The 25,754-nt window shown below is 40.1% G+C and overlaps 1 protein-coding gene across 2 annotated transcripts in view; it reads left to right on the plus strand.

The window, feature by feature from the left end:
- Window positions 1-25,754, plus strand: part of LOC120790732 (ephrin type-B receptor 1-like) — an 82,632-nt gene that overhangs the window by 43,372 nt on the left and 13,506 nt on the right. For both annotated transcript variants that reach the window (XM_040128554.1, XM_040128553.1), the window contains exons 7-13: window positions 1,469-1,731; window positions 5,466-5,541; window positions 7,019-7,143; window positions 16,541-16,706; window positions 17,090-17,195; window positions 19,076-19,137; window positions 19,278-19,475. In XM_040128554.1, the coding sequence (XP_039984488.1) occupies window positions 1,469-1,731; window positions 5,466-5,541; window positions 7,019-7,143; window positions 16,541-16,706; window positions 17,090-17,195; window positions 19,076-19,137; window positions 19,278-19,475 (996 nt within the window). The remainder of the gene's footprint in view (window positions 1-1,468; window positions 1,732-5,465; window positions 5,542-7,018; window positions 7,144-16,540; window positions 16,707-17,089; window positions 17,196-19,075; window positions 19,138-19,277; window positions 19,476-25,754) is intronic.

Raw genomic sequence — 25,754 nt, forward strand, 5'->3', positions numbered from 1 at the left:
AGGAGAAGTGCACCCACTAGGTTTAACCTTGTGAAAACTCGGGGTGTGCATTTAAAGGCGAGTCTCTGCTCAGATCAAAGAGATGAGCTGAGAGAAAAGAGGGAGAACCAGTTGAGAGAAACTGACTGACTGACTGCAAGGAGACAAAAAGACACGGATTCTCTGACAGGGTGACAGGGCGGGCGGAAGCTCAGATTCGGATGTCAGTAACGTAAAGGTAAAGCGGTTATCCCAATATTCACTGGTCAGTGTGAAGAAAAGTCCAGGTTTTGACAGAGCAATCAGTTCAGGCTTTGACTTGAGTGTGCTCTAGTGTCCATACTTTAATCTAGAATATAAAGTAAAGGTTCCTCAGAAACCCAAGATGGGACGGGATGTTCTTTTCTGTCGCAGCCTCCAGGGGTAAAGTGCTCAGCTCCTTCAGATTCCTCTTATCTTTTGATATAGGGGTTGCTACTTATCATATTTTCATTATGGATTAATCTGCCCATTATTTTCATGATCAAACAGTTAATCATTTGGTCCATAAAATTTCAGAAAATAGTGAAAAATGTGCATCAGAATTTCCCAAAGCCCAAGCTGATGTTGTTCGTTTTGTACGACCAGTCGTCCATGACCCAAACATACTGAGTCTACTACCATAGAAGACTTTGAAAAGTAGCAAATGTTCACATTTGATAGGCTGGGACCAGTATATGGGGATTTTTGCCTAAAATACGACAATGAATCGTTTATCACAATTGTTCCCAGTTAATTTTTTGTTGACTGGCTTGTCAAGTAAGCGAATAATTGTTTTTGCTGTTAGGTAAAATCTTCGCCTATAATTAATAGAAACTGCTGCCATTAGATAAAGGTAGCAAAGTTAAAATATTTCCCTGTGAAATACTAAGTATAAAATTTGCATCAAACTAAAATACCCAAATTTAAAATACTTAAACTGTTTTCCTCCTCTGGCAGCCACAATTTAGCAGCGTATTTTTAAACCTGATCTCGAGCCACGGGACAAAAACTATGCTATTGTTAGATGTGTTTAATTTTTTTTACATCACATTTCTTACTGGTCAGATACGTGCTTATGAAAAAGATGTACTGTAACAGGGAGGTATTGCTCCAGCCTATGGTAAAAACAAATAATAAATAAATCTGATGTAGTTATTGTAATGTTACAGTAACTGAAATAGTTCCAAACACAGTTTACTGCATACTTACAAACTTAGTGACAGACTGCTCATGCAACAGCTTACTCCTTCAGAAGGGCAGACATCTCAAGTACTCACCGTAACGAAGTTTGATTGCATCCGGGTGTGGGGCATTGATTTGCTTTAAACTGACTGACTGATCTGAATCTACCTGATTAATATCTACGTCACTTTGGCGTTGACAGTCACAGGCTTATTAAAATTATTGACACTGGAAACATGTATTTTCAGTGCCAATCCGTTCTTATCCTCCCATCTTCCCTCTCCAGGCGTCCCCTCAGCCCCTCGCAATGTGGTCTCAGTCGTCAACCAGACGTCAGTGCTGCTGGAGTGGCACTCGCCGCGCGACACGGGGCACCGTGACGACTTGTCATACAACGTCTTGTGCCGCCGGTGCCACAGCAACGAGCGCCGGGCATGTCAGCCGTGCGACGACAGCGTGGGGTTTGTTCCAGGCAAGCGGGGCTTAAAGGTAACAAGGGTGGAGATCAGCAAGCTGCGGGCCCACACGTCGTACACCTTCGACATACAGGTTGGTCGCCAGAGAGAGGGGTGCCTTTTTAAAGCTTTATTTATTCCGGGAAGTGTTTTGTTCACCACGCAGTCCTGTTAGAGGAAGACTACAGTGAAAATCTATCCTTTGAGCATCAAACACTCACCTCTTGACAGCTTAAAATTTGTCTCTGAAAAGTTTGTGGCAGCTGTATTCATCTTAGATTCACAGTAGGTAGAACTCCAATGCTGACCCAGAATTACAGAAAAACGTGTTTAAAATTCCTTAAAATAAAATTCACAAACCTTTACAGCATTATTGCTTCCCCACTGTTGATTTTTATCTTCAGAGTTTTTCCACAACATATTACAACTCTGGGTTGCACTGTAACCTGTGTATAGCTCCAAAGGTCCACTATAGTGTAGCATTTATTTAATAATGATAATAATAATAATAATAATAATAATAATAGTTTATTTATATAGCACTTATCAAAAAAAGAAATCCCTTGCTTCACAGGGATAATAAAACAAAGCAAACACAACAAATGCATGCAGACAAATTGAAGGAATAAGGTATAGAAAATAAATCTTCAAAAGCGGACAATAAAAATAAAAACACAAATAAGAAATGTAAAAATATATCAAATATTTAAAGGAAATTATTCTTAAGCCTTTTGAAAGAAATGTGTTTTCAGAAGCGATTTAAAAGAAGATACTGATTTTGCAAGTCTGAGTTCACTGGGCAGGTTGTTCCAAAGTTCTGGTGCCCTAACAGCAAAGCTCCTGGGACATGGGACCTACCAACAAGGCCCTATCTGAGGACCTCAGACTGCGTGCAGGTCAGTAAGGGACAAGTTATTCAGAAATATAGCCTGGGGCTAGGCCATGAAGTGCTTTAAAATTCATAGGTAGAATCTTAAAAATTGATCCTGTAATAAATTGGCAGCCAATGGTAGAGACATTAAGAGGCGAGTGATATGACCTCTTTTCTTGGTTTTTGTTAGTAGTCTGGCTGCTGCATTCTGTACTATTTCAAGTCTAGGAGTCCTTTTCTGATTGATGCCAGTTACGAGACCATTACAGTAATCTAAACGTGAGGACATGAAAGCATGTATGATGGTTTCTGTGTCTCTGAAGCTCGGACATGAACGGATTTTAGCAACGTCCCATAAACGATAGAAGCCCGATTGGGCCGTGTTAGTGACATGAATCTCAACATTAAGGTTGGAATCAAGTAAGACACTTAGGTTTCTGACAGAAGACTTAGTATTTATAGAAAAGGGGCCAAGTAGTATGGGCCAAGTGACCCTAATGACCCTGTATTGCCATTAGGATCTCTTGTTATTGCTTTAAATCCAGGATATTTAGTAACAAACTTGGAGATGAGTATTTGATGCTCAAAAGTTGGATTTTCAGTGGAGTTACCAGCAGTTTTTCACATTAAGATATTTTTAAATTCACTTTAACTCTTTTTTTTTTTTTTTTTGTCTACCATTACGGAAAACTATTTAAAATGCAAAGTTGCAACTCAAAAGAATAGTTATTACTTATTATGTATTACCCACTTAAAAAACAGCCTTGATGCTTTCAGGTCTTGTTTTAAATGCAAATAGCTGCCAGATATTCACTATGATGCTCAAGGATACTAAGGTTGCATAAATGCTTGCTGACGTGTGGGCTTTAATGCAAAATCTGCAGTTATATCATGTCTCACACCACAAGGCCACCCAGAAGTCTTCAATACTGTGCCATCGGCCTAGTTTACCATCAGGGTTGGGTGTCTTAACCAAGGTCACCTGCCTTGTAATTGTTTAGGGAAAAGAGTATGAAACTTCAATTTCCCTATGCAGCCAGTGTCGAGTTCAGTGGATCTATTATTTAGAATTGGCTTTTTTTTTTTTTCATAGGAATCCACTCAAACAGACATATGAGTTGACCCATCTTCAAGCTCTCTGTTGTGAGATGAACAGATCAATAAGGATGAATTAATTAATTACTAAAATGAAAGTGTTAATTGTAATCTTGTGTTTACCGAAGGCATTCACCAAGTATGCCACCAAAGAGTTTCCACTGAGGCATCCATGATCAGTTCAGTTTTTTCCCAAAATCAGATTATCCACTAACCGAATAGACTGAAACCTGCTCTAACAAACCGATGTCATCTGAAGACCTTCACTCGCAAAACATTGTTTCAGTAACACGCTTATCAGCGTAGTTGTGAAATGCGGGCTGGCAGGAAGCTTTTTGTAATTTTGGCGGCATGTATTTTTTTTGAATACTCAAAAACACGAGGAAAGGGGGAAATGCATAAAATAAAATAGGTAAGAATAAGAAAAAAAAACAACCCAAAAAATAAAGGAGTAGATCTTGGAAAAAGCCATCAAGCTACTCTCATTAATTACCAGCCTTGGTTTAATGATTTGCTATGACAGAAGACATTGTTTTGTCAAAATGATTAACTGAGCTCATGGCAAACGATATGTGGCAGCTAATGAGGTGGTCTTTAAAACACGCTCCGAACATGCTATTTGTGTCTTTATGTTGGTGAGAGGAGAAAGATGGCGAGACCCTTCAGTTTCAGGAAGACACTGGCAAGTGCGTCTGTGCTCTGATATTAAAACCACCTCATTGCTGCTGATGATTGACTGTTTTCTAAATCCCTCCCCTGAACAGCAGGTGTTCAATCATAGCTTTGCAACTGAAACTCTGCACGGCAGGTCTGTCAAGCTTTGGATTTATCCACGTTGAAGCGATGTTCATGCACCTGTATTGAGAGTGATACTCGGTATATAAAGTTTGGACGATGGTGTCTTTTTTTCTTGTTGTTGTTGTTGTAGCCTTTCCAAACCCCAAAAAATACAACAACAAGGAATTGTAAGGAATGGATGAAATCCCTTTTTTTCTGCTTTCCCAGTTTATTGGGTCATGGATGCCTCTATACCAGAGTGTGGGGTTTACACTCCGGCGACACCAACCAGACAATATTACGTTTGCCAAACTCATTGGTTAGTCCTCATCCTAAGAGCCCTTTCTCTTGTAACATTGAAAATGAAACAAACTGTTTGAAAATACAAACAGTAAAGCGCAAATCTAACCTCCGCTTTGCTTGTCCTATTGTAGGCTAAGCAGCCAAACTGTGTTAATTTTTGAGTCTGATCTTAATTTTTTCCTTTATATAAGTTTAGCAATAGCGCTAGCTAGCTCTACACTGCAATACAAGATGCTGTTTCTTTATTTCTTTGTTTCCCTCCTGGGTCTTCAACCGGTGACGTTGCTAATTTTATGCCTGGGACCTGTTAGCTTTAGCCATTCATGTATGTAGCCATCAAGTGCATATTTAAGATGCCTTTTACAGATTTCTCCTTTTGAAACAAGTCAACTGGAAACTAAATTAAAAAGTCCCCCGGAGATGGTGTTTTTGACCAACTCGTGGAGCTGAGGTTATTTTAATCAGCCGGCAAAATCTGCTCACGACTGCTGTCCTTTCAGACGGTAAAATCGACAATTGCTAGTTAGAAATTAGGCGCCTTCTTTTCTTTTCCTCTGTCTCAAATTAAGGACCCACTGTTAAAAAAATTACTAAGAATTTCAAGTGGTAAATCTGCCCCTGTTATCATTGTAAACTGCACCACATGCTGTGCAGAACAGAAAGTTTAAGAGGAGTGGCAACAGTAACCAAGGAGGAAAAGGGCTTAGCGGTCAGTTAAAATAAATATTAATGTTAGTGTCTCTGAGGTGGAATAATTGAACATTACACTTTATATTCTACAGGCAGTCAACGGCGTCTCCAACAAGAGCCCTTACCCCGCCCAGCAACTGTCAATCAATATTACAACCAATCAGGCTGGTGAGTGGGGAGTGCAACAGCTGTGTGTGTGTGTGTGTGTGTGTGTGTGTAAGCATTTGTATATGTGTATGCAGGCATCTGTGCATGTGTGTAAGCATATCCTGGGGCACGGTGGATTAAGCGAGGGAGGGATGGCTGGGGGGATAAAGGAAATTGAGCTACAGTCTTTTAATTCATAAAACATGTTATAAGCTTGTCATCTCTCTCCCTCTGTCCCCCTTTCTCTCCCCCCTCCTCTGTTTTCCCTGCACATCCACAGCTTTCATCCTGTTTTCCTCTTTCCCTCTGCCTCTCTCTCTCAATTCTCTTTTTCTCGCCTTTATCCCCTCTCCCTGCCCTCCTCTCTCTGTCCCTCTCTCTAAATCTCTCGACAGTATATTTCTTACAGGCTATAAAGTGAGGTGAGGTACTGCTCCATCAATACGTTGGAGAGACAGACACGAGTGATATTTCCACCACTACCCAAATTTAGATTTAAAAGCCGCTTTTCTCATCACATCATTTACCGTACCTCATCTGCGGCTGCCCGGGCTCATTCCTGTTTCGAAACATGATCCATTGTCAACCAGATGCTTTCTGAGCACATTTGTTACTGCTTCCAGATGCCAAACTCTCTTATCCCTGAAATCTTCTGGACTCAACAAAAACGGATTTAGTTTCAGGTTGACTGCACTCGGGGCGGTTTAAATTATGCAATGGGCTTTGAGCGCGTTTCATGGGACCTTAGGATATGAAACTCACTCCACATATAGAGAACTGTGTAAATGTCAAAAGTGGTGCTATTAAAAAAGACTGTGAAGTTTTCAGGTGACAGCTCGCTCACCGTGTCAAATAATGACTACACACCAGGCATTTGGCTCTTGAGGTATCAGAGCATATACTGAGGATTATGGCAGTCCCATGTTGTCCTGAGGACTCAGCTGTGTAAGAATCATACCATCCACGTGCATTTGAACGCTTTTTCCAACAGAATCACCATAAAACCAATTGATTATTGATTGTATTGTATTTTCAAGAAAATATGATATCCTTTAGTTTCCTTTAAGACCCTCACTGCCAACGAAACCCACCTCCATTTGACGCTTCTCACGCTGGTGTAGTATCAATCTCCCTGTTTCGATTTCTTCCTCTCTCGCATAAAAAGATCCCAGTAGAAAAGGCGTGAAATGCATTATAGCTGATAGCTTCTAGTTCCTGAAATAATGAGTAAAAGTACATTGCAGACATAACTCTCGCTTCCCCCGTCAGTGACAAGTGCAGTAACTTGCTTTCATGAGCCTGGATGAGGGAACATTTTTCTCCTCTGGGTGTAAATAATCCTCGGCAATATGTCACTACATTACACACTATACTATATTTCCATATTCATGGCATTTAAGCATGCTGGCGAATCTTTTAACTGACTAATTGATTGTGTGTACTTGTGTGTGTGTGTGTGTGTGTGTGTGTGTGTGCGTGTGTGTGTGTTTTTCGACAGCTCCCTCAGTAGTTCCCATAATGCACCAAGTGAGCTCAACGAGCCGCAGTTTCTCGTTGTCATGGCCACCGCCCGAACAGCCAAACGGAATTATCCTCGACTATGAGATACGATACTATGACAAGGTAGAGTGGGATGATAAATGTCTGTGTCTCTTTGTGTGTGCGTCTGTGTGCTTTTTTCTGTTGTTGTTATGGTCTCAGCCGGTAATCCATTAGAGTCGATAAAAGAGGCGAACCAATATCAAATAAGTCTACAAATATTATCACTGTTGCTGGAGAGCACCTTTTACAAGAAGTCACAACAGCTCATTAATTATAGACGGATGCTGGATAAATTGACCAATCAGAGAATCACAAGGAATCAGGAATCAGGAAAAACACAACCATCGGGGGATTGGATAAAGAAGGCCCTTTTTTTTTTTTTTACTTAAAGCAAAAGTTAGACGGAAAGAGTGACACCAGTCTCATATGTGTCCGTCCAATAGCCCATGAGGCAACGGGCAGCAGACGGTTAGCTTAGCTAAACATAGAGAGTGGAAACAGAGGGAAACAGCTAGCCTGGTGCTGTCCAGGGGCGAAAAAAAGACAAAACAAAAAAAAACTGCCTACCACCGCGTCTATAGCCCTCTAATGAACATGTTGTATCTCATTGTTTAATCCATGCGAAAACTAAAGTCCAGTTATCGCTGTAAGGTTGCCAGGCAACCAGCGAAGACCCCAGAAAGTCACCTCTCCTGGCAAAGAAATACTGCCCCATAAGACCGCAACATGTGGTTTTGTTAGAAGATTTGAAAAGGACATAAGTTAATAAGGGCAAACAGTACTGAAGACAAAAACAACATGCGTACGACCTAGACCATCCAAAAGTCAAAGAAAAATGAGGACAAAGGACCACTACTCAAAATTTTCATTTTTTCGTTCATAAAATGATCCCAGTTCGAAAAAATAAGGAAATATGAACATAATAATGCAAAAACATGGAAGTGTAATTTTATAATTCTATATTATGATTTATTTAATTTTATATACTTGATGGCGCTGGAGTTTTCTGACTTTTCACGAGATGCTGCCCTCTGAAGCACCTGTCACACATTCGGGTGTACATGTTGTGAGACATTTTCTTCAGTCAGTGGACCGAATGACTCAAACAATGACCTCAAACACAGCCACCGTGTCCACTGGTACAATCGTGGACACACAAAACTTTGACAGATGTATGTGGCTTGTGTTTTTGTGTTTTTGAATGTGTCCGTTCACACCACAGTACCACTAAAAATAATAATGATCACTCAATGATGTATAGTTTTTGTGATTTTCCTGTTGTTATTACATGACTACCACTGATTGATTAAAAAAACGTCATCATTATTATTAGTTCAGCAGCTGCAATGGCTTAAAATCTGCTCTAGACATGATATGGTGATTAATTCATGAGAGCTGAAGGCAGAAACCTGTCAACATATTTCTTTTATTTTAGATTCATAGTTCCTGTAATTGATGTATGTTGTCTTTCATTTGTGCCGGATGTCTATTAAAGAGTATCATCTTTTATACAGTATCATTTCCCAATAAGTCAGGATTGATCTTAGAGCTACAATGCATGTTCCATGGTGCCTATAGTCACACTGACAGGGTTTTACAGTGATGGAGAGCTTTAAGCCAGCACACATAAATTGATGATAGCAGTCATTGGCAAAAATGAGCGTCCATTCATTAACAACTGGCTTCACTGAGCTCTTGTCAAACCAAGGCTACATCAGTTCAACTAAATTCTAAAAGAAGAGTTTATTGATTTATTGAATCTAATAAAGCTGTGTATCTTTCTCCCATGAACAACTGGTTAAGTATTTTGAGGTGTCACAGTTTCATAAGTCCTAACGCACAATATGGGCTGTGGAAGATCCAGTTAAATCAAATGTTTAATTGTTTAAGTAACTCACAAAAAGAAACACCAAGAACTTGTGCAGTCCACATGGGTCTTGTGTAGGCTGATCTTCACTTAAATAACTAGAAGAAACAGCAGCTAAAAGCATTGAAAAAAAAATTAAAAAATTAAAAATACAGTTATGGAAGGTGAAATTATATGTTTTATAGCTGTTTTATAGGAAGATAATCATATAAGCAGTCTCAGTCAAAATGATACCATGACATGTTCTTGCAGCTCTGATGCAGTTTTTCAATATAGTCTGTGCCTGGTGATGGTTGTACATACCCCAGAATCCAAGAAGTCTTTGAGGACTGCAGCCACTAACAATGTGTTGTGGACTCAACTCCTCAGCTTACAGCTGATCTGACCTCAGTATGTGCCGAAAGTCAGCACAAACTTCTGGTTCTACATAGTTACCTTTGTATCTATGAAGAACGGAGCCCTTCTTCACAGGGCGATAGACTCACCACCACAGAGAGCAGAACATCTCTCCAGGAAACCATCCATTCAACCAGGCCTAGAATCCAGGCTCATGAAGCCTAGAAAGATGGAAGACAGTTTCCACAGCGGCAAAAATGTTATCGAGCCTTGTGAAAGTGCTCTTTACACTTGTTTTCAGTGTTTTGCAAAAGAGAATAATGTGCGCATGTGATGAAAAAAAATGTCACCCCACTGCTTTTTGCTCTGTATGTCAACATCTTGAGAGCACTGGAAGATCTTTCTATCCCCCAAGCTGAATCTCTTCAAGACAATAAGACTAAAGCACCCATGGATCTGTTAGTGGGCGCCGTTGAAATCAACGCTCCTACTCACTCTGCTCTGACTAAACTAATCAAGGCTCCAGCTGTTCTGTAGTGGACAATGTCTTAACCCGTATGAACCAGGAGACTAAGGCACAAAACACTTCACAGCCAGGGCTTAATGATTAAACTAGTCTGCATGAAGAATGTCAAACCTGGAGCACCCAATGAGGGCTTCTGATTCAGGGGCGAAGCATTCAGAGACTGATTGCTTTCCCATCAAAGATTGCTGCTCTAGGAAAGGAAGAAATGACAAATTGTGGCTGCATATCTCGTCTTCTTTGTAATTCAGTAAATGGGAAGCAATGCCTTTTTGAGACAGAAAGTTAAATTAAAAGCATATCTACCACCCAAAGCTAAATATAAGAATATCCTCATCTTTTCTGAAGCTGAGCCAGCAGCTGCAAAAAACAGATAGACTTTCACTGCAGTCGAATTAAAGACAAAGAGCGAAGCACCTACAAGGGATTGTGTGAGATACACCAAGAAGAGCAACATGCCTCCTCATCCACAGCCCACATTTGATTCCTCGCCATCTTCTTGTCCTTTTTACAAAACTGAAGAAAAAAAGGTTTTTTTTGTTTGTTTGTTTGTTTGTTTTTTGGGATACCACTGCAAGTCTCTGCACTAATTTTTTCTTCTTTTTAATACGTACTGTCAGAGCACTGGTGCTTCCATCACTCAACTAAAAACGCTCAACCAAAAACAGAACTACAAACTTTAAAAGCTCAAGACTTGTGTCAACTCTCACTCTTATCTATTCCCTTTGATGAAAACGCTCAGTCCATGACTCCAGAGGGCTCGCTCACAGATTCCAATTTTCTAGCACAACGTATTATATGGCTGCACAAGAGAAAGGGGAGACTGTGTGTTTGTGTGTGTCGTTTGAGCCGTTAGGGTTATTATTGCTGCGTTGAAAGCTCTTGGTGACAGTGTGTGCAGTATTCACATGTAAATCCAATCTAACTGTATAAATACAGCAGTAACACGACCATTCATCATTACACAAGTAATTAAACTATGACACCAAAGTATGCCTTCTGACATGTGTGTTGATGCTTTTGTATATGCTTTTAATGAGATTGTGCAAAGTCTTACCCATATTATATTCAAACTATGCTCTTTCCCATCTTACTGTCACAATTAGAAAGGCTACTAAAAATGATCAACACATGCAGATCCAGTGTCTAATGTCCAAAATAATGGACGCCGGGTCATAACTATCCTAATCGCTGATTTCCTTTGATGAAATATTATTCAAAGGGATCTTCCAGAGCTCACTGAGCGTGATTCTTCTCAAATTAGTGAAGTGCAATAATGCATTTATAAGAATTTGGTACCTGAAAGCACTTTCATCAGTTGTTCAAAGAACTGTGCAGAACTTTCTGCACAGCAGAAATGAACTGTTTATTGTCTTCACCAGAAAAACGGCACCATTTTTATTTGTTGACGTCACAAGAACTAACAGTTTACATTTTCCTTACAGGTAACATTTTGTGGCCATTCAAATAGTGAGTTTCCTTTCAGAAACAAATGCTGAAGTAGTTTACCCACCACAAAACCTCTTAGGAAAGAGTTCAGGTGGGAGGTTGGCTATACAGTGTCTATACAGTGACAAAGTGTCTGACTTTTGTCACCGGAAACCATGGTTGACATCTGGTCTGCTACCAGTCAATACTTGTTTCTTTCCCCGACGCCAGCCGGGAGGTAAAAGATGAGTCAATCCTCATGTGGGACAGATCTATTGGTCATTTTCCAAGGCCCTGAAAATGACCTGTTTTGTTGTGGTGTGAGGGCTTGTTGGAGTTATCATACATACAATAGATACATTTCTTGAGCAAAAAAACATGATTGGAACAATAGACAAACCTATTGCTACATATATCAAATAAAAAAACAAAATAAAAAAACTGTCTGGAGTCCAGGCTGTCCATCTGGAGAATTTACAACGTTGTAAATCACATTTTGACAGCACCATATGACATCATATCAGCCAAACAAAATGTCAGTATGACAATGGCAAAGTTAGGAAATGTACTTCAGTCATAATTACTGGCACTGGCAGCACAGTGTCACCACTCATGACAATGCCACACTTTTTACAAGGGGCTGTTAGTTGAGAACTGCATTTAAACAATGTTTTGTTCATGCTGGAGAGGTGTAATTGAATCTTGTCCAACCTTCCCGCCACAATAGTTCAGTACAGACAAATTACTATAGGACATCGTACAAAATACTATAAGGAGCAATCTGGGGAGGTTGCATTCTTGCAATAATTTGAAAAAGCAAAAGTTGTCACAAATGACAGCGGTGTAATGCAACAGGAAATTAAAAAATCTTACAACAATACAAGTAATCCTCATGAGGCAGGGGTGCTGCACCTGGGGGTGGGATTGCTGCTAAGCTCCCATATTTCCCAAGGTTTTTCCTAACAGCGAAGTTCCAGGGAAAGCAGACAAGGAAAGAGTGGAAATCTTTCCTCTCGGAGAGCAATTAGAGTGAGTTGAAGACAGAGTGAGAAGCAGTGCGTTCGCTGGGAGATGTACTGTAGCTGTGGTCTGACAGTCACAGATAAAACCCTTGCTTAGTCAAAATCAGGGCAGCGACTTTACTGTAAGTCAGCCTTATTTGCTGCAGCCTTAGCGTTAACATTATTTAACATGGAAGCCAATTTACACACGGAATCAAAAGCTGTTTTTTTCTTTTCGCTTCTTCCTCCTTCTTCTTCATCTTAAGAAGGGGGTAATACTGTATTTCACATTATAGAAAGCCAAACACACAAAGTGACTAATTTTAGCTCCCAGCTTCAAGTGAAGAAGTCTTCAGGGAGCAGTTTGATAAGCCTGGAAGGAGCGAGGAGAGGTTTTTCTCACCAGACAGCTGTACTGTACCTCCTTTTCTGGTACTTTGTCATTTTTCTCCACCTTCCTTCCCTCCACTTCCCCCTCCATCCCTCCCTTACCTCCTCCTACCCTCTTTGCCACTCTATAGATAATGAGGTTTTAATGTAGTAAATTTGATACGGCACAGGGAGGCCGGATTTTTCCCTACTATTTATCTCTGGCTACCAGACCTTCCCAGATGGGCTGTCCCTTAACCTCTTCGCTGTGGCAAGCATAGAGCCAACCCCCCACACACCTCTCCAAACCCCATCCGTGACACAATACCCCCATTTCTGTGGCCACTTCCGAATATGACTCTCTATCTTATTCTCTCCCAGCTTTTAACACTGCAGACTCTACAGTTATCCATGTTTCTTGTCCTTATTATCACAGCAGGATTAGTGGAGCCTGTCTTTGATCATAGTGCAGTTTACTAACGATGCACCAAAAGAACTTAGAGGGTTCAATGATGCTAAATAGACCGAGCTACTGTAGGTACACAGGAATGACACAAATACATGACATCTCACATCATAATAGACATAATAGGCACAAGCAGCAACAAAAAGCGTTTAAGGCAGACAAGAGGGAGATGGGTATTTGTTACTGAGAATAATATTGGTAACAGTCATAACAACTCAATCATCTTGAACCCCTTTTCAGTTGTGTGCATGTCCGCTTCTGATAACCCTCTTTCTCCCTAATCTCCCCCAACCCCTCACTTTCCTCCCCCTTTTTTTCTCTACCGAACTCTCCTCGTCACCATCATCATCTCTCTCTTCCTCTCCTCTCAGCTCTGCAGTCGACCCCTCCACTCCTTCCACCTCCTTCATCCTCACGGCATGATCCCCTCCCCCTCCTTTCATGCCATCATCACACCGTATCTGTCGTTCTCTCTGGACCGTTTAGATTTTGCCGCAGTAAAACCTTTTTATCTGAAAGAAACCGGTGACAGGAAGCACAGAAGGAGGGCATAGAAAGATACGGGTAATAGGTTGTAGCCTTGGGTTATTAAGGCAGACCTGATAGGTCTGATATCTAATCCACCTCAGGAGGAGGACCGTGGGGAGAGAGGACCAAATGGTCAGGTAGACCTGTCTTTTTGGGCAACAGCTAATTAACTGCATTGTCACTTAATCATATTTGCAGGGAAAGGAGGAATGAATGGGTCAAAGAGAAGAGGAAAGAGATGGAAAACAGATCAAGAGACTTAGGAAAGAGAAATATGAAGTAGGTGCTGAAGGACAAAATTAATGATGACTGGAAGGTAGTTGAGAGAAAGTGTAAGAGAGGGGAGTCAGATTTAAGGTGGAGGAGAGATGCATGAGGTGAAAATGGGGTTTCAGAAATTAGAAAGTGATAACGACAATAGGTGGAGTATAAACAGAAGGCTTCTTTTGTGGCTTAAAGACTACCTACAACGAGGTCGTTGTTAAAGGGTTGTTAAAGGGTCAGTATACCTTAACTATATATAAAAAAAATAAATTGGTTTTTCATCCCCAGTGGTTTCTTCGAATGCAGATACTTTTCTTCACATGTGCTTAAGTTTTAAATATTAGCTCCCTTATAATACAGTGGGATTATTAATGTGCTTGTGCTTCTCATAAGACTAAAAAATGACTTAAAATTTAACGGCAACATTCCTTTTCAAAAACAATGACCCAGTAACTCTGGATAATCCGCAGAAGTTGTTGTGACTAGTGTGACTAGACTACTGTGTTCTTTGACCAAAAGTAGCTTCAATTAAATCACCAGAGTAAATTGGACAGTATTTCTGTAAGGACTGCAATGGCTCGTTAGTTTCTGGACCCAAACGCAGAGACAGAAAAGAGGGCGGTAGTAAGGTGAAGTGGCCTGAGCGGATGAGGAGACCCAATGGAGAAGAAGGCGCAGGGAATCCTGAACACGGTTAGAAACATTTAGTACCAGGCACAAGGAAACACACGGAAATAACTCAAGTATATTAGATACAGGAGCAGCCAAGAACAGAACAAGCAGAACAATCTGTTGGGTTGATGAGCTGATTGAAGACAGGTGTGGAGGTGAAAGCAGGAGCAGTCGGTTGATTTTTTTTTTGGGGGGGGGGGGTGTCCAGTTCACCCAAATATATCACTCAATGCTGGTTTTGTTTTACCATGTAGACAGTGTTTTTTTATGCGCCACGGTTTTGAGGTGTGCCCATTTTGAAATTTCATCTATTCAATACAACGAAGGAATTTTGCTTATGATGATAATAATAATAAGATCTCTATTTGGATTAGAGCACATTTTTAAAACAGTGGTTACAAAGAGCTGCACAGAGCAAAGAAAACCGAAATATTAAAATAAATAAAATGTAGGATAAAATATTAAAAAACCCAAGAAAGCAAAACAAAAACAACAAAAACAAGAAATAGACAAAAACACTCACAATACAGGGTCAAAAATTCTAAAATAAGATCAGCACACTAAATGAGAGAAACTGTACAGTGTTAACATGAAATTGCCTGTCTGTACAAGTGTGTCTTTAGAAATGACTTAAGGGTTGAGAGTTGGCGAGCCTAAGTTCCTCTGGCAAGGCGTTCCAGAGTCTGGGTGCTTTGACAGTTAAGGCTCTGTCACCTCTAGTTACCAACCTTGATCCATTAACAAAGGACCTCAGACTGTGATTTGGCTCATAAGGAGTGGGGGGGTTCAGAATTGTGATTTTGCGCAAGATCCCTATTTAGCCATGATTGGTACTGGTAAAATTTAAAAAAAAAAAAATTCTAAAAAGAACAGGTAGCCAATGAACAGAGGCCAAGATATGGATGACGTGATCAAATTTACCTGAATTAGTTAATCCAGTTGCAGACGGGAAAGTGGCTTTGGCTCAAGCGAGAGTACGTGGAGTTACAGTAGCCCGGACATGAAGAGATAAAATCGTGGATGACTTAATTTTGCTGGACTGTACAGTTTTTTTTAACTTGAGCATCAAAGCTAAGGTCAGAGTCAAACAGCCCACTTGGGTTTTTAGCAATAGGTTTCAAACATATAATCACGGACTGCCATTGTGGGACATCCAACACTTAAACTCATTGAGGCCGTTTGTAAGGTTACTGCTGCTGTTAACGGTACATATGGCTGATTTTCATCCGCATTACATTGGAAATATATCATATTTACGTATAATGTATATATAGAATAATGCTGCTCAACCCATTGAAAGAAATTCACAGCAACGTGTCTTTCCAAAAACAATGACCTGGTCACTCTGGATAATCTACACACCTCTCTATGAACAGATTCCACAGTGACCTTCCTTGAGTAGAAAGTAGGTCCAATAAAAGCTGTTTATAGTGAGGTCTGTGGATTATTCAGAGTAACTGGGGCAACATTTCTGGAAAGCTTGTGTTCACCTCCACTGTTTTGGGGTGAAGGCGTGGATATCTCAATATGGAAGAATAAAACCAAAATGGTCCCCTAGGGTAAATATAAAGCTTTCTTTTTTGTAATTCGGGTGAGGTGACCCTTTAAGACGTGAACAGACAGATAAGGACAGGCAGGCGGGTCATTCCAGTGCGTGGAGCTCAGTAGCAAAATGTAGTGGAGGGTATTTGAACTGTTCTTTTTTTTTTTACTGTTCGTAAACATGGAAGAAGACAAAGAATGGGGTAGAGACTGGCATTGGTGTGACAAAGGTCTAGAGACTGAATTCAAAGTCAAGATGTTGCAGTTCCTCAGTCCTGCCAAGGTGTCCGTGGTGTCACAGTTTGAAAATGGCAAATGTCTCAGTTTGGACTCGAAGCTTGGAAGAATGAATCTTGTCTAAGCTGAAAGCCGAAACTGAGCACTGAATTTAGTCTCCTTTAGTCTGTGACTGAAGAAGTATTATACTCTGTCTTGCATGACTGAGAAACATATCCATCTCTCTCCCTGTACTCTGCCCGAAGTCCCAGTCGTCAGTCCTGAACAGTTCACTGGTCCAGAGCGAGACGCCCAATGTGGTGCTGGAGGGACTGAGGCCCGGGACCGGCTACGTGGTTCAGGTGAGGGCCCGCACCGTGGCCGGCTACGGAGCCTACAGCAAGGAGATGCTCTTCCAAACACTCACCGACGGTAAGTGGGTGAGCGGTTGGGTGGAATGTGTGGAGGTGTGTACGTATGTGGGCGGGTGGGGTTTTTGTGGTGGAGAGGAAAGAGAGTGCAGGGCTGAGTGAGGGAATTTGAGAGGTTGAGCAGAGTGAAAATCTGACTGTGAAGTAATTAAATTCTGCCCTACTTAATGTGTGTGTGTGCTTGCAGTCATGTGAAAAATGAGCCTTGTAAATGATATTTTATGTGTGTGTGTTAGAGAGAGAGAGAGAAACTGTCAGGCATATATTTTGCCTTCAGAACTGCTCAGTTGTGTGTATGTGAGAGAGCTTCAAAAATATTAAATAATACCTCTCTTTCCAATTTGTGTGTTCTTTGTGTGTGTGTGTGTGTGTGTGTTTCTGCAGATGAGTATAAGTCAGAGCTGGGACAACAGCTCTCCCTTATTGCAGGCTCTTTAGTAGGGGGAGTGTGTATCGTCTCATTGGTAGCCATTGCCATCATCTGTTCCAGGTAACGCACACACGCGCACACACACACACACACACACACACACACACACACACACACACACACACATCCTGACTGGTAGAGGTGATATCCTGTTACATAAGTTACATACTTACAACTCTACCAGTCGAAGTGTCCTTGAGCAAGGCGTTAAACATGTATTGACTTATTGATAGGGTTCCATAGGAGTCATTATTTTCCTTTTTTTTTAAATCAGGGAATGTATCACTATTTATCTAAATTTGGAAAAAAAAGTATAAAAATAACATCCAAAATCAATAAATAAAAATAAGGGTGAAAATCACATTAGTTGGATTGAAAACACTCAATAATATAAATAGTAACCATTTATTTTGAGAAAAAAATCTCTACTTAAGGTCCACTTACTAGCTTTTTCCGGGGCTTTCAATCACATCTCGTTGTCATCATGTTACACAAGAATGGATCCTCAGTGATGTGATAACAGGTCACAACCCTCCACGTATGATCCAGTGCTATCGCGTGATTGAAGTTCTCTACTGAGTCAAGTCAAAGCAAGTCAGTTTAGTTATAGAGCACATTTCAAAACAACAGTCGTTGACCAAAGTGCTTTTCTGAGGGATTAAAATATGGGATTATTTGATTGATGATTACAATCAAATCAAAACACAGGAGTGATCAAATAAAACCAAACCTTCGTATAGCACTTTCGGTCGTGTGATGACACACATCCATCTGCTGAGGAAGACTGTGAGATGCATTTGAAAGCCAGTAAATTGACTGGGGGCTAAGAATATTTTGTGGAACCACCGTCTCCAAGGTCAAGAATGAACTTTCATGTTGACCCTTCGTTGTTTATTGACATCATTTTGAGGGAGTCTTGTGCATTTTGAGCAGCCTGTTTTCATTCTCTTAACGATTTTTCTCTTCACTTTCCACCGCATGATGCATTTTTGAGCTATGCTCCCAGCAAGGTAGATTCCCTGTAATTTGCTGTAAATTCCCATCACTCAGGACTCATCTCGATCAAGGCTCTTCTCTGCTATGTCTCCGCAATGGTGTAATAGGTCAGGTCTACACAGTCACTGCCCATCTTACACCACAGGCTAAGAACCCACTTTTGCAGACTACGTCCCAACGACCCTTGCTAACGCTTAGCCATCGCTGACCATTTGTTCAGAAGCGATACACTCCCAATTTTGGATGATATCTAGCTCTTGCTCCTCATGTGGTTTGAATTTACTCATAGTAAGTCGCTTTGGACGACAGCTTCTGCCAAATGACAGTAACATTTACAGTGATCACATAAAATCCATGTGAGCATCAGTTCAAACTGTTTATTTTAGAATTACTTGGGTATTTTTTGTAAAAAGACCTCACTTTCTATCCAACCATATGCAGGTGCATACTGTATTACTTTAGAATATAACGGAGATAAAATGGCATTTTCATGCAGATATGTCAAAGCCTGCTTGGCAATTTACTGTATTTTGTTCATAACAAAATTTGTAATTACCAGAAATGGAAGTGCAATTTTGGAACAATAATGACTACGACCTGACACAGTTTTTTGATTCCACGACAGTTTTAAGATGTCTATTGTAAGATCAGTTGACACATTAAAATAATACAGAGCTAATATCTTTGGTTCCATCCTCAGATGAAAGCAGGAAACAAGAGCTGACAACACAGAACAGTAACAAGTCGCCCAATTCCTGAAGAGTTTTTCTCCAGCAGACTTTTTTCTGACATTCAGGAAGATCATATATTTTATCTCAGCCCGGCTGAAGAGAAGACAACCAATTAGCATTTTCTCTTCACAACCTTTTCAGACTTTTGTGTATTATTTCTGTCTACTTGTCACTTTTCCCAAAAAATCTCTCAAAATATGTTTTTGTCTGTAGGAGAAGGCAGTTGAAGGAGAGTGTGTACGCTGATAAGATGCCGCAGTACAACACTGGAGGAGGTACGAGCAATACCGACACTTCATGATGCACCATGATTCATCTATAAAATAACATCTACCTTCATACTTTTCATTCATATACACCGTACTTTTAAAAAACTGTGTATTTTAACTTTCAAAATTTCTCATCTTCTCTTCAGAGGTGACTCTGAGGCCTGACATGTTCAGCGGTCCCACCCCCACTGTGACCTTTCCCACCCTGTCTGAGGGTCACAGTTCACCAGGGGTCAAGATCTACATCGATCCATTCACCTACGAGGACCCCAATGAGGCCGTGCGGGAGTTTGCCAAGGAAATTGACCCCTCCTGTGTCAAAATAGAGGAAGTCATTGGATCAGGTAGAGATTTCCATAGACTCTTCCTCTCTCTCATGTTGTCTCAATAAGCTGTTAAAAGAAAAACTCAACAAATGCCTCAAAAGAAATGTGTCGAAATATTACTGTGCCTTCATTCTATGTGTACAGGAGCTTTGGTTGAAGAGTAAGATAAAACAAAATCACAGGCCTAGCTCATATCTACTAGAAACCGCTTCAAAGGGGAAAGTTAGAAAAGTAAACCTGGGTTTCATTAATGAGACAAACTGTCACTTGAAACAGCAGATACTCCACAGTAAATTAATCAATTTCTTCAACTGACAACCTTTTGTGTCAATGAGAAAGATCTGGGAACATGCAATGCCAATTTATTATTTTGCTTTATTTTTTTCCTTTGAAGTCAGGAGAGATGTTTTATTCATGCTGAAAACTTTCACAGGAATAAATTAAAACTGTGTTCGTGCATTCTCTTTGGCTAATTGAGCTCACACTGTAAAAATGCTGTGTGATGTTTGGCAAATTTTGGATTTGAAATGGAGTCCCAGAGCTTCCTCTGAAATATCTTGGGGGGGGGGGGACTAGAGGTTGTGCATCTGAGCTGTTGGATGGAAAAATGAAAAAAAGATCGAAAAAAGAAACAAACAAATAAATAAAGTTCCTAAGATCCAGTTATTTTGTCACTGATTCACGAGTACTGAACTCTGTTGTCAACAAAACATATTAAAATACATAAAACGTACGATATAAATGTATAAAACGTACATTTAAACTCGCCACACAAGGTCACAAATACGTTCACAAAATACAGTGAACATCCAATGACAGCAAATCATAAAATCAGGAATACATCCTGACAAAAACGAAATTGGCACTTGGATGCACAGACTGCTGTATATTATAAAGCCAAACGTAATCTCAAAAGTAAGTATTTATCACTTCTATCATTGCTGTATTTCTCAGATCAAACTGTTTCTTATTTCGTTTGCATCATGCCTGAAAAAGCTTTTTCCCATTCATAATTTACATTACAACTGATGCATATAACACTGTAAATAACGGGCTCATGTAAATTCCATTAAATATGACTTTGTTACCTTTAATACTGCCTCAAGCAAGATGTAGCAACTAAGTCTAATAAACAGAAACATATAAATGATATTATGCAAACATATACAAACATTATTCAAATTAAACAAATACCCTGTAAGTTAAAGAAAAACAGTAATCGTTCGATGGCTTCAACCTGTTTGTCCAAAACCGATTTGTTCCTCACAAACACAAGGCAAACACAACATGCTGATGACATTTTGTCACAGGCAGCAACGGCACTTTTACTCAAACATAAATGAAGGAGGCAAGTGGATGTCAATTTCTGTGCGTCGTGCAACACAGAACATGCATTTGTGTACATGAGTCATTTTTTGTCACGTTAACATAAGTCGCTGTGTACAATTCAAACAGTTGTATTCCAACGTCATTCTTAAATATTGAAACATACTGTATAAACAAGGTATATTGAAGACATATAAGTCTGCGTTTTCACCACACCTGTACAGCACTGGCACTTGAATGGGCAATGTCGAAAAATACTGGCCCAGGGTCAGACAAAATGTCTCCCTTCTACCATAGATTCTTTCATTTACAGTATATTTTGCACTGTTTCCCACAAAAGCTTGTTGCCAACATGTGTCTGCACACATACTGTACAGTCCTGGTTGAAATTATTGGAACCCCTGAATTTTAGGTACAGAATTCAGAATATCTTCAGAAATAAATGCAAATTATCTGTTTTTTGTTTAATCAAATGTACAAAATTACTGAACAACAACAAAAAAGCTTTCATATAGTGAAATAAAAAATACAGACATAAAATGTACGATTGACACAATTATTGGCACCGTTTTGATGAATTTAAATTAGTTCCTCAAACAAAATAAAAACAAATAAGACGCAACTGTGCTTAATTTTCAGTGTCCACATGACCTGAAATTAACCAATGAATTATGGTTTTGCTGCAAAAAAAGGGGCTTATCGTTTCCAGTTTCTTTTTCACAGTGGTGTTGACAAGAGAGCATCAGAAATGCTAGTATCAAAAAGCATAACAATTCCAAAGCCTACAAGGCAATTGCCAAAGATCTTGAAATCCTCTTTTCAATAGTTCATAATGTCATCAGGAAGTTTCACAGTCATATGCTTGCAGGATATGGTGCTAAGAAGAAACTCAATGAGAAAAGGCTGTGAGGGTGGATGCAGCAAGAACACCAGAACACCAGGCAAGAAGAAATCTAACGGGCTGGCTGAGTGGGTGGTTTGGTGGTTTGAGCACCACACACACTATACCAACAAACAATCAATCAAAACCTTTAGATGATTTAAATTAGTTCCTTAAAAAAAAAAAAAAAAAAAATGATGCAACTGTGTTTTAATTTGCAGTGTTCACATGACCTGAAATAAACAAGGAATAAAAGGCTGTGAGGGTGGATGCAGATTGTGGAAAGAACACCAGGCAAGAAATCTAACGGGCTTCAGGCTGATCTGGAGTGGTGGTTTGAGCCTGTACCACACACTGCACACTATACCAAGTAGGGCTCCGTGGGCCAAGACCAAGGAGGACACTGCTACAGAATGAAAGGCACAGAAAGAAAAGACTAATGTTTGCAAAAACTTTCATAGATAAACCACAGTCTTTCTGGGTTTCTGTCTATGGACAGATGAAACCAAAGCAGAGCTCTTTGGGAACGCAGAGCATCAGCTTGTTTATAGGCGATGAAATGAAGCCCATAAGGAAAAGAGCACCCTACCTACAGTAAAACACCGTGGAGGTTCTATCATGCTGCGGGGCTGCTTTGCTGCCCCTGGTACTGGAGGCACTGAATGTATCAAAGGACTGATGATATCAGAAGATTACCAAAGCCTTTTGGAGAGAAATGTGTTACCCAGTGTCAGAAAACTGGGTTTGAGGCGAAGGTCTTGGGTCTTTTAGCAGGACAACGACCCGAAGCACACATCCAGCAGCACAAAAGAGCGGTTGAAAAGGAAAAGATGGGCTGTTTTAAACTGGCCAGCAATGAGTCCTGACCTAAATCCCATTGAAAACCTTTGGAGAGAGCTGAAATCTGCCATTGCAAAAAGGACTCGTGCAAACTGAAAAGGGCTTGAACACATAGCAATGGAAGAGGAGCAGAAACTACCAGCAGACGGGTGCAAGAAGCCTCTAGATGGCTACAAGAAACGTTTAGAGGCTGCAATTGTTGCCAAAGGTTCTGCAACCAAATATTAGTGAAGGTTGACAATAATTGTGGCTGGGGTGCATTCTGTGTTTGTATTATTTCACTATTATGCAAGGTTTTTTAAATTTTCTTTTATTCAGTAATATTGGACATCTTATTAAATTATTTTGTTTATACAAAATTGCTTAATGCAAATTTTATTTCTGACAATAAATTCAGGGGTGCCAATAATTTAAGGACTGTACTTTAATGTCACACAACGTCATGGTTATCTTGTTATCTAAGCTATAACTCATTATCCTTTGCAGATTAAACATTTAAGATAAGTGTTTGTCCTCTACCTCAACCCATATTAGATGGAGGGATGTTTTTACTTCAGATGTTATGTTACACCCCTGATTACTCATAACCTGTTCTATGAACCAAAACCAATGAAACCTAAATGGCCATGGAGCTCTGGGTGAAAAAGGTCATGAACCAGATTCAAAGCCTCCCTGCTGCAAGTATGTGCTTTGGGCTTTGGGCTGTTGAGCCACTCTGAGAGGCTTTCCATAATCCCTCCGTTCTCACTTCATTTCTCTCAGGGGAAGGTTTCTCACCTCAGCCAGAGGTGACAGAGGAGGGATGAAAACGGCGGGGAGGGAGGGGAAGATATGAGCCCGGGTGATATGAGATGTGGCCGGACTTTGAGCCCTTAAACAGTCAAATCTCTCCCATTCTGCTGCAATAGAAAGTGAAAATGCTTCCTCTCTTTTCCCCTGCCGCTGACTTTCTCTTCCTGTTTTTTTGTTGTTTGTTGTTGTTGTTTTTTTGTCTTTCTTTGATAATTTCCGCTACCTTCATCTCTCTCTGTGATTCAGCCCCTCTGGACTTTCAGAGTTTGTTTGCTTATATAGAAATGCTAAAACAAAGAACTGTGGGGGGGGGGGGGGGGGGGGTACGACAACAGATTGAGGAGGGAAGATAAAAGAAGAAAGCACCCTAAGGAGATAGTAAAAATATCACACCTTACTCTCTCTTCCTCTTCCTCTGTGGTAACATCCCTCTCTTTTCTTCAGTCCTTATTACTGTCACTCCCACTTAAAGAAATGCCCTTCCTGAAAAGCACTTTAGACTGAAAATGAGTCCTGAAACGCTCAAAGTTACAATAATATTTCACCTGACAGGCCAGTTAATTTACTTACAGCACAGAATATTTAGATATGCTGTAGATTTAAGACAAGATTTTGGAAGAAAACCAATGAATATTTCTTCTAATGCTCCATCCTCTTCTTGACCAACCCCATTTAAAAAAAAAAAAAGGAAGTTATATATCATCTTGTCTCATTTCCATTCTTCACTCTTTCATTTCTCAACCCCCGTCTCTCTTTCCTACCCACATCCTCTCCTTGTTTTGCCCTCCACCATTCTCCCCTTCTGCTAGTTTACAGCACTGACAGTAGATAGTTTTTAATGAGCATTGAGATGTGGAACAGAGATCACAGTGAGTCAGGGCGACACACCCTGTCACCCAATTCCCATTACTCATCCATTATTCACACACCGATTTTTATCTCTGGGACGAGGACTTTTATTTTGAAGCGATATTCAATTTTCATGTCCCCGAGCAGCATATGCGTGTCTGCGTTTATTTTGACAAAAGACATCTGTGTCCCAACAGAAAGGAAATTTTCTGTACATTGAACAAATTCGTTGAGGTTAAAACATTTCACATTCTTAACATTGTAACCAACCAATTCAAAGATCAACATAGCAATGCATAAAGGAAGCAGTAACGACAGGCACATGAACTGATACTGTAACCTCCTTTAGCTTTTACTTTACCTTTTTTATTACATCCACAAAACTTTACACGTACACATCAACCGAGCAAAAAGAAGAGTTGGAAAGTAACTAAAAGTAACTACAATTACTCAAGTACTGTACTTGCAGTAAGTAAAATTTTGAGGTACTTTACTTGAATATTTCCATTTTCTGTCACTTTATGCCTCTACGCCACTGCATATCAGAAGAAAATATTGTGCTTTTTACTCCTCTACATTACACAGTATTGCTATGTGGAACCCCAAAATGGTTAATAAAAAAACTAGATATTATTAAGTAATCAAATACTAAAGAGAGAAAACTCTATCAATTAAAGGGGCACTACACCAGTTATACACGGGAAGATCGGTTCACCCGTACCGAGGACTGCTACCTGTGAAAACAGATGTATTAAAGGGGCAATCAGAAGTGCTTGTCAGATGACCGAAGCGCTCGGAAACCACCTGTACCAATGCATTTCCGATGACAGATCAGTGGGGGCTGTGTCCAACCATTTCATTAACTTTCTGAAACTGACGATCTGACATTCGCACCTGATTGGTCAGAAAGGTGCCAAAAGTTTGACTTCTCTGTCAAACTTTATATTTTCATCCTTGATGCAATTTTCTTCCAACTTTCCTTCACTTCTCATGTGAACTCTGTGCAACACTATGAAATTCTTCCAGGAAAGACTCCCGGAAACTGGGCATCATTATCCCCATATTTAAATGATATCACATGTCGCCCTTCTCTATGTGCCATCAGTGTGGCTGTTCAGAACAACTGTAAACAGTTTTGGTTTCTGATCAAGCATAACCGACCCTAAAGTCTTCTGAGACTCTGGAGGGGTCTGAGAAAATAGCTCTAACTTTTAAAAGATGTGGGCATTCTCCAGGAAGAGTGGGTCCGGAGAAAAACGCAAACCCGCTGAAATGTTGAAATTGTATGCTAGGTCATTTTTAGTTTTGTAAGTGCTATACAAGGCGACCGGACTTGCTCAAGGTTTCTTGAAGACCTTTCACCTCTCATCTGAAAGGCTTCTTCATTTATGAACTCACCTCTCGCGAGGTGAGTTCATAAGAGTTCAAGAACCTCAAACAAGTCCTGCTGCCTTCGTATAGCACTTAGAAATATCATGACCTGGATGACTGAGAATCTTCACCGTCATTTTTAGTGTATGACTAATACTGGAGCCAAAAATGTTACCAACTACTGCTTCTATTTTTACCTTTTTTTTTTTTTGAATTTCATTATCTCATTTTAATGAAAT

This window comes from Xiphias gladius, chromosome 6 (genome assembly GCF_016859285.1).
Source record: "Xiphias gladius isolate SHS-SW01 ecotype Sanya breed wild chromosome 6, ASM1685928v1, whole genome shotgun sequence".
Classification (NCBI taxonomy): Eukaryota; Metazoa; Chordata; class Actinopteri; order Istiophoriformes; family Xiphiidae; genus Xiphias; species Xiphias gladius.